Here is a 15,622-nt window from a genome sequence, read left to right as displayed (position 1 = left end):
ATGCGACGCGTCGAAGCACAAAAACGGCGTCGACATATTTACGTAACCGATGACGTCGACGCGTCGTTTCAGCCCTAATTGTTATATTACTTTTACCCAATGGAGGACCTTAAAATTACTTGTAAACTGTTCTGTAAAAAATAAATATACTAAAATATGTGAATAGTTTGGTGCCTCTGTAATTGTCTTAAAAGTATAAATCAATAATGGCTTGTGCAGTTTAGCCAGCATGGTTCTTTACCACTGATGGAGTTATCCCAACTCGACCTACTAATGGAAACGATCAAACATGTTATGACTTGGAAGTATTTTTTCTTCTTAGGGAGTGTCTCTTTTTGTATTTGTTTTGCTGCTCTCCATTGATTCCAGATTTGCAGCTTCACTTTTTGCACACATGGGCCTCGTTACTGTCACTCACTCAGCTCCTGATGTGAAGCGTGGTCCTCATCAAGGAACACATTTATCATCCTCCATCTTTGATTTTAATTTGAATAAACATCAAGTGCACTCTTTAGTTCACCTTAAAGGCTTAAATGAAAACATCTAAAAATCGTTGTGGTCTTTTTGGGGCCTAAGAACACAAACAAGTGGTGCCTAAAGGGGAACTGCACTTTTTTGGGGAATTTTTCCTATCATTCACAAACCCAATGTAAGACGAGAACACATGTGTTTTTCTTTTTTGTATGCATTCTAAGTACGGTAATTATATATGGCAAATACAAGGTGGCTAACAATGCAGCTAATAGGAGTGCACTATTCTGCACATAAAACAAAAACATTCAAAAACCACCAACAATACTCAATTTACATCTCATGACCTGCATATTATCCAAGTATTAGCAATAATGTTATTATAAGCGCTAACGCAGACTAAAAGCTTTTTTTTTTTTTTTTTTTGCAGCGCAGTGATCACAGAAAGCAAACTAGCATATGCTGCTATATTGACATATTGAGCCGGTGAGCTGCTGCATCTCTTGAGTAGGTGAAAGTTAATTCTTGGTCATCAGTGATAGTCGAAGGTTGTGGACATAAACCAAGAAGTTGGTCAACTTTGACATTCAACTTAGACCTGCAGTTGGCGGGAAAGACAAAAACAAAAATGCTGGTTTGCGGCCCTTTTTTCAACTCCTTGTGAGGATTTATTTTTCGTCTACAGAGGAAGGACATACTAGGCTGGGTGATATGGACGAAAAAGTATATCTCGATATGTTTTTACTTAAAGGCCTACTGAAACCCACTACTACCGAGTAGTCTAAAAGTTTATATATCAATGATGAAATCTTAACATTGCAACACATGCCAATACGGCCGGGTTTGCTTACTAAAGTGCAATTTTAAATTTCGCGCGAAATATCCTGCTGAAAACGTCTCGGTATGATGACGCCTGCGCGTGACGTCACGGATTGTAGAGCATGGTGGCCAGCTATTAAGTCGTCTGTTTTCATCGCAAAATTCCACAGTATTCTGGACATCTGCGTTGGTGAATCTTTTGTAATTTGTTCAATGAACAATGGAGACAGCAAAGAAGAAAGCTGTAGGTGGGAAGCGGTGTATTGCGGCAGGTGTTGTGCCGGATAACGCACCCCCGCCGTAGAATGTACCCCCTGACTGTTGTGCCGGATAACACAGCCGGTGTTTCATTGTTTACATTCCCGAAAGATGACAGTCAAGCTTTACCATTGGCCTGTGGAGTACTGTGACAACAGAGACTCTTACCAGGAGGACTTTGAGTTGGATACGCAGACGCGGTACCGTGAGTACGCATGGAGCTGCGGCTTCCAAACATTTGATCGCTTGCCCTACATGCGTGCCGCTATGTGCATGTCACGTACGCAACTTTGGGGACTTTGGGGAAATATACAGGTAAAAGCCAGTAAATTAGAATATTTTGAAAAACTTGATTTATTTCAGTAATTGCATTCAAAAGGTGTAACTTGTACATTATATTTATTCATTGCACACAGACTGATGCATTCAAATGTTTATTTCATTTAATTTTGATGATTTGAAGTGGCAACAAATGAAAATCCAAAATTCCGTGTGTCACAAAATTTGAATATTACTTAAGGCTAATACAAAAAAGGGATTTTTAGAAATGTTGGCCAACTGAAAAGTATGAAAATGAAAAATATGAGCATGTACAATACTCAATACTTGGTTGGAGCTCCTTTTGCCTCAATTACTGCGTTAATGCGGCGTGGCATGGAGTCGATGAGTTTCTGGCACTGCTCAGGTGTTATGAGAGCCCAGGTTGCTCTGATAGTGGCCTTCAACTCTTCTGCGTTTTTGGGTCTGGCATTCTGCATCTTCCTTTTCACAATACCCCACAGATTTTCTATGGGGCTAAGGTCAGGGGAGTTGGCGGGCCAATTTAGAACAGAAATACCATGGTCCGTAAACCAGGCACGGGTAGATTTTGCGCTGTGTGCAGGCGCCAAGTCCTGTTGGAACTTGAAATCTCCATCTCCATAGAGCAGGTCAGCAGCAGGAAGCATGAAGTGCTCTAAAACTTGCTGGTAGACGGCTGCGTTGACCCTGGATCTCAGGAAACAGAGTGGACCGACACCAGCAGATGACATGGCACCCCAAACCATCACCCAACCATGCAAATTTTGCATTTCCTTTGGAAATCGAGGTCCCAGAGTCTGGAGGAAGACAGGAGAGGCACAGGATCCACGTTGCCTGAAGTCTAGTGTAAAGTTTCCACCATCAGTGATGGTTTGGGGTGCCATGTCATCTGCTGGTGTCGGTCCACTCTGTTTCCTGAGATCCAGGGTCAACGCAGCCGTCTACCAGCAAGTTTTAGAGCACTTCATGCTTCCTGCTGCTGACCTGCTCTATGGAGATGGAGATTTCAAGTTCCAACAGGACTTGGCGGCTGCACACAGCGCAAAATCTACCCGTGCCTGGTTTACGGACCATGGCATTTCTGTTCTAAATTGGCCCGCCAACTCCCCTGACCTTAGCCCCATAGAAAATTTGTGGGGTATTGTGAAAAGGAAGATGCAGAATGCCAGACCCAAAAAACGCAGAAGAGTTGAAGGCCACTATCAGAGCAACCTGGGCTCTCATAACACCTGAGCAGTGCCAGAAACTCATCGACTCCATGCCACGCCGCATTAACGCAGTAATTGAGGCAAAAGGAGCTCCAACCAAGTATTGAGTATTGTACATGCTCATATTTTTCATTTTCATACTTTTCAGTTGGCCAACATTTCTAAAAATCCCTTTTTTGTATTAGCCTTAAGTAATATTCTAATTTTGTGACACACGGAATTTTGGATTTTCATTTGTTGCCACTTCAAATCATCAAAATTAAATGAAATAAACATTTGAATGCATCAGTCTGTGTGCAACGAATAAATATAATGTACAAGTTACACCTTTTGAATGCAATTACTGAAATAAACCAAGTTTTTCAAAATATTCTAATTTACTGGCTTTTACCTGTATGTGCTGTATGAACTTTGGGGAGGTGAACGGTACTTTGGGCTGTGGGATTGAGTGTGTTGTGCAGGTGTTTGAGTTGTAATGGCGGGTTATATGGACGGGAGGGGGGAGGTGTTTGTTATGCGGGATTAATTTGTGGCATATTAAATATAAGCCTGGAGCCTGGTTGTGTTGTGACTAATATGTCTTGTGTTTATTTACTGTTTTAGTCATTCCCAGCTGAATATCAGGTCCCACCCGCCTCTCACAGCATCTTCCCTATCTGAATCGCTCCCACTGTTTCCTCATCCACGAATCTTTCATCCTCGCTCAAATTAATGGGGAAATCGTCGCTTTCTCGGTCCGAATCACTCTCGCTGCTGGTGGCCATGATTGTAAACAATGTGCAGATGTGAGGAGCTCCACAACCTGTGACGTCACGCGCATATCGTCTGCTACTTCCGGTACAGGCAAGGCTTTTTTTTATCAGCGACCAAAAGTTGCGAACTTTATCGTCGATGTTCTCTACTAAATCCTTTCAGCAAAAATATGGCAATATTGCAAAATGATCAAGTATGACAGTATCCCCGTTTAAATAAGAAAATCACATTTCAGTAGGCCTTTAAACTCGATATTCGATATATATCTCGATATATTTTCCGGTGAAAATATTTATATAGAGATAATCATTTTTGAGCGAAATTAACTGAAATTGAAGTGAATGACAACTGTACTGTAAACAGTCAGTGGCACTTTTATTAACCCAGTTACTCAAGATGGGTATTAACAGCACAGAAAATAATCTGCTTAAGTAGCACAGAATTACATAAAATTAATAAAATAAAAAAATATTCTTTCTACATAAAATAAATAACATAGCTGTGCAAATAATACAAAATGTATCAAACTCAGATAAAAAATAAATTTGCAGGCAGGCACTTTTTAATTCCCAGTCGATTATGTAATGGACTGTGACACATGTACGGTTTTGTGGTCCTACTAGACCACATGTCTGTGGTCAGCGCCAAGTAAATGACTTGACTTAATTGTGCGACTATGATCTTGTTGTTTGTTTCAAAATGATTCAACTATTCAATGTTGAAATATAAAGAGTACAAATAATGAAGAAAATGTCAGCTACTGTCTTGTTGTAAAACACCAATGAAAATGAAATGTAGCATTTAGACAGGCTATACTGTAGCAAAAGTCGTCACATGTCTGCCAAAATCATGTGTGTTCCTAAATGTGTATTCCACCTCTTCCAGTTTTGATTTGGGCTTAGATGGTAAACAATTCAAATGAATGTTTTAACCAGACGCATACCTTTGTCCAAATGTGGCCAAATAGACACATTGTGGGTTTCCTGGACGTCGTCTACATTGCTAAAAGAAAAATCTAAAGAAGAGAATCCCTCTCCCATCTTCCACTAGTTTTTTAATATATAAATCGCCCGCTTGACAATTCCCTCTTCTCTTCTGCAAATTTCTTGTCGTCATTTGGGATGTCTGTTGTGATTTTCCTTCCTGGTTCCATGACTCGCCCTGTGTTGCCTCTGATTGGCCTAATTTCAACCAACCGCGACTCATCATAGTAAACAACCAACCAATCATGGATGTTCTTATATGTGCAAGCACGTCTTGGAAGGAAGGGGAGGAGTTTAGTAGCTCATGGAGGGGAGCGGGGAAGAGCAAGGAACACAACAAAAAATCGGTGTTTGGTCATTTTAATGTGAAATAAATTATATCGATATTACAATATATTTTCTTAATTCATATCTTGTTTAAAAATATATCGATATATCGCCCAGTCCTAGAACATACCATCAGTCGGCATCCTAGTGAGAGCAAACATTGAACAGTAAGCGATTGTTTTTTGATTATTGGGTTTTAGACACCTATGTTTTACAAGAGTAGCCTAAAATGCATCAAAATGCTGTACACCCCCCCCCCCCCCCCCCCCCCCCAAACAATAAAAAAATATTATAATGACTAAACCCCCCCCCAAAAAAACAATAAAAAAAAACAACCCACAGACAGATATTAACATAAAACCACAGACGGCTGTATTCCTGAATGGCCCTAGAGAAATACAACGACCAACAAAAGGCTCATCAACCACCCACGTTTCAATTGTGTTTCAATAGGGCAAGTGTTAATTAAGTCACCCCACAGTTCATGAAACTTTACAGAACAACTATCCATTATCTTGTCCAGTTTGAGAAAATAAAGAACATCTTTAATGCAGCGCGTTTGGTGCCTTCCAATTTGTCACATTATTTACTAGATCCACTCGACATCAACTGCACCGGTCCCCTCCGAGGTTTTTCATTGTGCCCATTGGGTTTAGTTTTTTCTTGCCCTGATGTGGGATCTGATCTGAGGATGTCGTTGTGGCTTGTGCAGCCCTTTGAGACACTTGTGATTAAGGGCTATATAAATAAACTTTGATCGATTGATTGTTGGCTATAAGACTCATAGTGTTCAATCAAAGTATTGAATGCTACAAGGTTAGTAGGTGATTGTTTAACATTCGTTGTTTGTATATCTTGTGTAGCATTTAGCAATACTGCTGTACTACAGCTTCATCTGTTTAGCACTCAGCTTCTAAAACTTGTAGATCATTCTTCTTATATATATAAAAAAAGAAGGTTCTGGATCACAATTTGTCCCAAAGTTGTTGTAGTTTTCTCTCACGAAGTCTGTAATGGTCAGGTACATTTGTTATTGTTGAAGGGAAATGGTGGAACCTTGTGATATTAATGCGCCGCCATATGTTTGAAATATTACATGTTATTATGATTATGTCTGTTAATACATTACATGTGTACATATGTAATGTATTAACAACACGTACATAAAATGTTGATGGTGTTTGGATTATTTTTAGAGCGCTTTATATGCAGACTAGAGCGACTCCCATTGGCTCCATTGTTAGCTGACTTTTGCTAGTGTTTATTTACTATTTAGAATGCATAATAAAGAAAAATAAGTGTTCTTGTCTCACATAATGATTGTGAATGATAGGCAAAATTTCAAAAAAAAAGTGCAGTTCCCCTTTAACAAGAACACCCTCCATTTTTATTTGAATAAACATCAAGTGCACTCTTTAGTTCACCGTACAGGCTTAAATGAAAACCTCTAATATCCGTTGCGGTCCTTTTGTAGCCTAAAAACACAAGCAAGTGTGTCTTAAAGTGGACACGTTTAGTAATTTGGTCTGTAAATGGCAAACGTGTTAAGTTTTGCTGTTGTTACTGATTTATTTGTGGATTAATTTAAATGAATACGCAATTATTTAAATTAGACCAAAGCAACAAACAAGACATTTCTCTTAAAATGGCTTTAATTACTTGTTTTTGTTTGAGCTCATACAAGAATGGAAAATGGACCGTACCTGTAGCGATGTGAAACTTAGCACATTTACCGACTGGGAGTGCAGTATCTTGCTCAAGGATACTTGACATGTTCACAGGGGGACTAAGGATCGAACCTGCAACCAATGATTCCATATTAAATTGCTTCTTTGTTTAATTAAATAATAGCATTGCGACACAAGTTGTTACTGAGTTATCTAAGTATTATCTAATTTATGTTTAGATAATATGATACTAATTAAACAAACAAATCTTCAAACCATTAATGTCATCTCAAGTGTTTGTAAAAAGGTCATTCAAAGTGAAGTGTTCAGTGTACATGAGTACTTTAGTCAGTTGGTGTGCAGGTGTGTAGTGTTTCTCAAAGTAATGTCGCCAACTACTGGCCTGGCTTTATGACTTTTTGCAGCCTGGATTTTTGTGATTAATTTGTTGCCTGTACTCGTGACTAAGTTTTGATGTGGATAATGTGTTGAAAATGATGTGTGACATTTGTGTTTTCAGACTCCCTGTCTCTGGATGGACGAGGGGGCAGAACAGGGAAGTCCACACCAAAGGTCGGGCTCCTGGGGCAGCGCCGACCACCTCAAGGAGGTAGACACAGCACACACACACACACACGTCTTAACTTTCCAACGTTATTTTTCCCTGGCTGATAGACAATGAAGCCAACACTCGCACGACTGCTTCCAACACATGTTTTTGTCATTTTTGAGGTTTTGGTCTCACATCAACCCACTTGTATGTAGTCTGGCTTATGTGCCGACCACTTGGAGCTATTAGCTCTCCACCACAGTCTAAATTTAAATGTAGTCTATCTCTTCCTTTTCCCTTGACTTTACCATTGTATTCCATCATTGCTGTTGTTTAACGTTTGTACAGATGCGCCGCCTTTTAAAGGGAACTGCACTTTTTGGGGAATGTTGTGTAACATTCACAATCCTTATGTAAAACAAGAACACATGTTTTTATTTTTTATGGATCCTAGAAACGTTAACAAAAGTCAGCTCTATTTTGCCTATAAAGCACTCAATCATTGTTTCATATACACACTGTAGGTTATATGTAATGTATAACCTACATTACATAGGCACAATCATAACGTTAAAAATGTACGTATTTTTTCCTCATTTTAAGCAAATCACAACATTCGCTATCACTAATCATTGCACACCATATGAGTTCCAACAATGACTACTTTGGAAGAAATGATTATCTAGGACAGGGATGTCAAACTCTAATACAGAGTGGGCCAAAATTTAAAACTGAACAATACCGCGGGCCAAGGTTGAACAAATGAACCTTTTAATAGGGACCCAAACACGTTTTGCATTGAATATTGAACAAGCAAGGCTTGTATAACTTTATAGTGACGTGCAAAATCGAGTTTCAAATAATAATAATAATAATAATAATTAAAAAAACATCAATGGCATATCAAATAAAATTATATTTTCAGCCTTCTGAGGTATATATATCAAAATATTATTATTATTATTATTATTATTTTTTTTTTTTTGTCCTGTCCAGCTTCTCAGGCAAATCATATAGTTGATGTAGATGCCCATGTCGGCTGTTCAGATTTACTTTACAAAAGAGAAGTGTAGGATACTTCTCTGGTTGCCTTATTTGTATTTGACTTTATTAAATGTATTTATATTATCATTTAGTGCAGCCGGGCCGGAGCAGAAGGGGATAGAAAGAGAAAAAAAAGAAGTATATATCAAAATAAACTTTTTCCACAGGCAAGTAGCAAGAGAATATGCATAAATAAAACGTTAATTATTGCTCAGTTTGCTACATTGATTTGCTTTAACGCTGAATATGGAACAAGCAACACTTATATAACTTAATAGTGCAAAATCAACTTTAAAAAAACTAACGAAAAAACATCAATGGTATATTAAATAAAATTCAAATAAAATGTAGTGCCTCTTTTCTATTTGCAGCCTTCTGAGGTAAATATCAAAATTAACTTGGTGGGTGGGGTTGGGGGGTAGCGGGGGTGTATATTGTAGCGTCCCGGAAGAGTTAGTGCTGCAAGGGGTTCTGGGTATTTGTTCTGTTGTGTTTATGTTGTGTCACGGTGCGGATGTTCTCCCGAAATGTGTTTGTCATTCTTGTTTGGTGTGGGTTCACAGTGTGGCGCATATTTGTAACAGTGTTAAAGTTGTTTATACGGCCACCCTCAGTGTGACCTGTATGGCTGTTGACCAAGTATGCGTTGCATTCACTTGTGTGTGTGTAAAAGCCGCACATATTATGTGACTGGGCCGGCACGCTGGTTGTAGAGGACGTTGAAGGCAGTGCCTTTAAGGCACGCCCCCAATAATGTCGAGAGAAATTCGGGAGAATGGTTGCCCCGGGAGATTTTTCAGAAGGGGCACAGGACAGCAGGCTCGAGGATGCAGTTTTATCTGGTTGAACCAGATAAAACTGCATCCTCGAGCCTGCTGCCTTCAACGTCCTCTACAACCTCTACAAACAGCGTGCCGGCCCAGTCACATAATATTGGCAAGTATGAGTATTAGCGGTGAATGCGGTGCCACTGGCGGGCCAACTCTAATGTTAATTTGATATTGCCTCAAGGGCCAAATGAAATTACACGGTGGGCCAAATTTGGCCCGCGGGCCAGAGTTTGACACCCATGATCTAGGACCTTAAATTGTTTTAGAAGAATAGAATAGAATGGACTTTATTGTCATTATATCTGCATATAACGAGATTAAGGACTCCAACTTAAGGTGCGGTAGTGGGAACAAATATGGGGTAAAAATAAATTACACAAGAGGTAATAAAGGAAAAACTAACAATTGAAATAAACAGACTACTATCCAATAAAAATAATAAGCAATCCTGTACAATATACAAAACACTGTAGAAATACAAAATAATGCACAATATACAGAACAAGACAAGAGTACCGGAGTAATAAATAACAATCAGTGTCGGACGTATTTCACTCGAAGGGTAATAGGGTAGAATATTGTATAGGGGTGAATTATTATTATAAGTTAGAGTTCAAGATGGTGTTTGTTCTGGCTCTGTAGCGCCTGCCCGATGGTAGCAGGTCGAACAGGTGGAAGCCAGGGTGTGTGCTGTCCTTGGTAATGCTTTTTGCTCTGTTGAGGCAACGGGAGTTGTGTAAATCCTTCAGGGAGGGGAGGGGGCAGCCGATGATTTATATAATGAATATAAGAAGGATTTATATCTGAATATAAGAAGGATGATCTACAAGTTTTAAAAGCTGGGTAATAAACAGGTCCAGCAAGTAGCACTATTGCAAAGTGCTAAACAAGAAATACAAACTACGAACATAATAAAAACAAGCACTTACTGTACAATGTCTGCTCTCACTGGGATGATGATTGATGGATGAAGAATTAATCATAATTCTTGCGCAGGGGAGGGCGCAAACAAGCGTCGTCTTGTGTCTTTCTCGCAGTCTCTGGATCTCAGTTACACGTGAAAGTTGACCAACTTCTCGGTTTAAGGCCACAACCATCTACTATACAAGTGAGAGGCATAATTTATGATCAACAATTAACTTTGACCAACTCAGAAGCGATGCAGCAGCTCACTGGCTCAGTATGTCAATAAAGGCATAAACCAGTTACCTTTCTGTTGTCACGGCATTGTTAAAAGTAGTTATTTGGCGTTAGCGCTTATATTAACAATATCGCTAATACTTATATATGCAGGCCACGAAAAGTAAATGGGTTATTGTTGGCGTGTTTTAGATGTTTTTTTAGAGGGCTTTATGTGGGCAATAGATTACTCCCATGGGGTGCATTGTTAGCATTGTTTGCATTCCGTATTTGCTGTATAATACAAATGAACGACATAAACATTTTTTTTTACATTTTACAACTTATATTCAATTTAATTCACTGCAGAGACAAGGTATTTAATGTTTGAACTGAGAAACTTATTTTTTTTTGCAAATAATCATTAACTTAGAATTTAATGGCAGCAACATATTGCAAAAAAGTTGTCACAGGGGCATTTTTACCACTGTGTTACATGGCCTTTCCTTTTAACACTCAGTAAACGTTTGGGAACTGAGACCAATTTTGGAAGCTTTTCAGGTGGAATTCGTTCCCATTCTTGCTTGATGTACAGCTTAAGTTGTTCAACAGTCCGGGGTCTCCGTTGTCGTATTTTATGCTTCATAATGCACCACACATTTTCAATGGGAGACAGGTCTGGACTACAGGCAGGCCAGTCTAGTACCCGCACTCTTTTACTACGGAGCCACGCTGTTGTAACACGTGCAGAATGTGGCTTGGCATTTTCTTGCTGAAATAAGCAGGGGGGTCCATGAAAAAGACGTTGCTTGGATGGCAACATATGTTGCTCCAAAACCTGCATGTACCTTTCAGCATTCAGCAGATGTCTAAGTTACCCATGCATTGGGCAATAGTTTGAGTATCTAATAATAGAAAAGCGTGATATAAAATCTAATCCATTATTATTATTATTATAATACACCCCCATACCACCACAGATACTGGTTTTTGAACTTTCAGTGCGGGTGGTTCTTTTCCTCTTTGGTCCGGAGGACACGACGTCCACAGTTTCCAAAAACAATTTCAAATGTGGACTCGTCAGACCACAGAACACTTTTTCACTTTGCATCAGTCCATCTTAGATGGGTTCGGGCCCAGCGAAGCCGGTGGCGTTTCTGGGTGTTGTTGATAAATGGCTTTCGCTTTGCATAGTAGAGTTTTACTTGCACTTACAGATGTAGCGACAAACTGTAGTTACTGACAGTGGTTTTCTGAAGTGTTTCTTAGCCCATGTGGTGATATCCTTTACACACTGATGTCGCTTTTTGATGCAGTACCGCCTGCGGGATCGAAAGTCACAGGCATTCAATGTCTGTTTTTGGCATTGCCGCTTATGTGCAGTGATTTCTCCAGATTCTCTGAACCTTTTGATAATATTACGGACCGTAGATGGTGAAATCCCCAAATTCCTTGCAATAGCTCGTTGAGACAATCGTTCGACAATTTGCTCAGGCATTTGTTGACAAAGTGGTGACCCTCGCCCCATCCTTGTTTGTGAATGACTGAGCATTTCAAGGAAGCTGCTTTTATACCCAATCATGGCACCCATCTGTTCCCAATTAATCTGTTCACCTGTGGAATGTTCCAAGTAAGTGTTTGATGAGCATTCTTTTACTTTCTCAGTCTTTTGCCACTTGTGCCAGCTTTTTTGAAACATGTTGCAGGCATCAAATTCCAAATTAGCTAATATTTGCAAAAAATAACAAAGTTTACCAGTTCAAACGGTGGCAGAAGGGTTAGTGTGTCTGCCTCACAATACGAAGGTCCTGAGTAGTCGTGAGTTCAATCCCGGCCTCGGGATCTTTCTGTGTGGAGTTTGCATGTTCTCCCCGTGACTGCGTGGGTTCCCTCCGGGTACTCCGGCTTCCTCCCACCTCCAAAGACATGCACCTGGGGATAGGTTGATTGGCAACACTAAATTGGCCCTAGTGTGTGAATGTGAGTGTGAATGTTGTCTGTCTATCTGTGTTGGCCCTGTGATGAGGTGGCGACTTGTCCAGGGTGTGCCCCGCCTTCCGCCCGATTGTAGCTGAGATAGGCTCCAGCGCCCCCGCGACCCCGAAGGGAATAAGCGGTAGAAAATGGATGGATGGATGGACCAGTTCAAACGTTAAGTATCTTGTCTTTCAATTGAATATAGGTTTAAAAGGATTTGCAAATCATTGTTTTCTGTTTTTATTTACAATTTACACAACGTGCCAACTTCACTGGTTTTGGGTTTTATACATAAGGATTGTAAATTGTAGGCAAAATTCCCCAAAAAGTGCAGTTCCCCTTTTAAGAGAAGTTAATAAAAAGACAAAATCTGTCAAGTCAAAAACATGTTATGCTCGCTCCACTGTATTTATGTACGCAATGAAGAAAAGTCAACTAATTAATGACATCACCTCTCCCGCAAGTTGCCAGCACGGGCAAGTTGGCTTCACTGGCCTGGGCAGCGAGGAGAAAGTGTCGTATAAGTCATTGAGTAAAATGGCAGAAAAAAACTTTTTTCAATTTAAAATCAATTATATTGTAAAACGAGATTGCATTTAAATGCAGCACCAAACCACACATACAGTCAAACAACATCTCCTTTTTGTCATCGTTTGCTTGACACGGAGGTTGGCCAGCATTTTGACATCCCCCTCGCGAACGTGTCGCTCTGCATTCAAAGTGTTCGAGGGGGTCATCCTCTGAGAAGTTCTTTGTAGTGGCAGCAGTGAAGACCACACCTTTGTCTGCATAGTACAAGCACGTCTCTCAGGACCACAAAGGCCATCCTGTCTGTACACCCCCCACACCACCTCCTCCATGAGTTAACTCAGTTCATCATCGGACGTGATTGCTGACTGATGGCAGTACAAGTATGAAAGTATTGGAAGTATTGGGGTAATTAGTCGTATTGCTGATCAATAAGCGCAAACAACTGTCTCGATGATGAAGTCATTGTTATTGCATCCAAACTTGTCATCTTTTTCCTGCACATCATTCTAGTCACCTCATCCATGCTGCTTTTCTTCCAGCAGATCGCCAAGTTGAGACTGCAGCTTCAGCGAAGCAAACAAGTCAGCCGGCAGAGCAAAGAGCGTGACGCCACCTCCGCCACGCTACACGTACAACACGGCGGCCAGTGTACCTCACAGGTCAGTTATTGTTTGAAATTAACGTTGATGTTTTATAGTCCTACCTAAAGTACACAAATACACATCAACGGGTATACTTAGGCACAATTACAGTAGCACTCTACTTTAAACATGAAAATCATTATATGTTCATCTGCACAATATACAGGATATATTTAAATCAAATCAAATGTTATTTACATTGCACTTTTCATACACAGGGAAGTGACAACACAAAGTGCTTTACACAAAAAAAGAAAGAAGACGAGAAAACAAACACATGTACACTATTGACAATGACAGAACATGGCATGGCACTGAGGATTGAGGACAAACGCCACGTTTGACGTCCACACTGAAAAATTACTAAAATTAACGCCATCTAAAAAATAGTATATAACATATTATAAAATATATGTAAAAAATAAAATTTTAATAATACATGAATACAATAATAAACATAACATGGAGATAATAGTAGTAATATTAGCAATAAATAAAATAGAAAATAATGATACAAATAAATTAAAAAAACAAAGAGTTTAATATGATATTTTATGTGATATATAGGAAGTCATTTAGTAAACACAAACATTGTATTGAAATATAAAACAAGAGCAGAGTTCAACATACTGCATATTTATTTATATTTTTGTTGTCTTCAAAGCCTCTTTGATCTCAATATTTAACACATTCACACAATATTTATTTCTTCTTTTCACAATTTGATAAACTTAGAGCCTATTTTATATCCACAAAAACACCACAATCTGGGGGATTTTTGACCCTAAGAGTTATAGTAGTAGCTCTGTCAAGTACTAGTGTGCAAAGGGATAGGTACAGTTCACTTTTGAACCAATACTAATTTGGTGTGTGTGAATAAATATTAATTATTTTTGATAGTAAAAGATTTTTTTTTTTTTGCAACATTTAAAAACCGGCTAATTATGATAACTGCTGTCCAGTTCTTTATATATTGCTTCATTATCTCTTTTCTGAGTCTCATTTGCAAGTATGACTACATTTTTTTAATTGTAGTTGCAAGTTCAAGACATTAGCTTGACGGTCAAATCAGTAGTTGCTATCTGTTGCGCCCTACAAAGTGTTAATAGTGTAGGTATTGTACTTGTGAAGCGCCAGCTGTTTGGTTGTAACCTGAATCTTAGTTTTCATGAATACATTTCAAGGTTTTGACATTATCGTGTAAAATCGCTAATGCTAATCAGTAACATGTCAATAGCAAAGCTGTTGTATATTGACATCAAGCTAGCGCATTTTTGGAAAAGTGGAAGTGGGAGCGTTTTTTGAGTCAATTACTTTGTCGGCATTGAAAATTGCAAATAAATAATAAGTAAATAATAGCAGGGCTATTAAACTACACAATAAAGAGGACCACAGTTTCAAGGAGTACTGCATACATAAAAGCAACCCCAAGCCTATTTGGGTGATGTTCAGCGGACCAAATGAAAAGCTTTGGCGGGCCGGAGATGCCCCGGGGGCCGCCAGTTGACAAGGTCTGACCTGAGTCCGCTCACATTTTGCTGGTGTGAACGGCAAAGTGCGAAGTCAGAGTCTGTAAACGGGAATGACGTCACACGCAACCCAGGTACTGAAACATGGCACGGTAGGACCGCCGTAATTTGGTCTGTGTCGAAAAAGTACTGGATTCGGTACCCATTCTTAAGTGTACAGTATGTATACAATGATTAGTCAAATACTATTTTGGAGTTAGAATGTTAATAATAAAATCAAGAACATTCGCTTTGGTCAATCTAAAATGTTAATAAAGCTAATAGAAGAAGAATATTTCAGAAGGTAAAGGTGGGAAAAACATTACACTTGATGTTGAAGTTCTTGTTGCTTCTGTGTGCGTGTGTGGACGCGTGTGTTCCAGTATGTGTCAAGGTGTGCCGTGATTGGCTGACAGCACGGGAAAGTGCTGATCACCAAACAAAGTGTGAGCTGCTGACTGGATTACAATCTGGCCCGCTTTTGTGTTCTCTGACATTTAATCTGACAGAGTAATTTATATTTAAGGTGAAAGCCTCCACCCATGAAATAGCTCCTGAAACCGGATAGGCCACAATTTTGTGCGTGCGTGCGTGCGTGCGTGCGTGCGTGCGTGCTAAAGTAAGATTATATTGACT

At 39.4% G+C, this 15,622-nt stretch overlaps 1 protein-coding gene across 3 annotated transcripts in view; it reads left to right on the top strand.

Annotated features, from left to right (window-relative positions):
* glcci1b (glucocorticoid induced 1b) overlaps positions 1-15,622 on the top strand; it is an 85,135-nt gene that overhangs the window by 58,272 nt on the left and 11,241 nt on the right. For 2 of the 3 annotated variants that reach the window (XM_061956350.2, XM_061956332.2), the window contains exons 4-5: positions 7,307-7,396; positions 13,377-13,496. In XM_061956350.2, coding sequence (XP_061812334.1) covers positions 7,307-7,396; positions 13,377-13,496 — 210 coding nt within the window. The remainder of the gene's footprint in view (positions 1-7,306; positions 7,397-13,376; positions 13,497-15,622) is intronic. The other variant, XM_061956342.2, reaches the window with a different exon arrangement.

This window comes from Nerophis lumbriciformis, linkage group LG04 (assembly GCF_033978685.3).
Source record: "Nerophis lumbriciformis linkage group LG04, RoL_Nlum_v2.1, whole genome shotgun sequence".
Taxonomy (NCBI): Eukaryota; Metazoa; Chordata; class Actinopteri; order Syngnathiformes; family Syngnathidae; genus Nerophis; species Nerophis lumbriciformis.
Note: the sequence above shows the minus strand (reverse complement) of the source record. Positions and strands in the feature narration are given on the sequence as shown.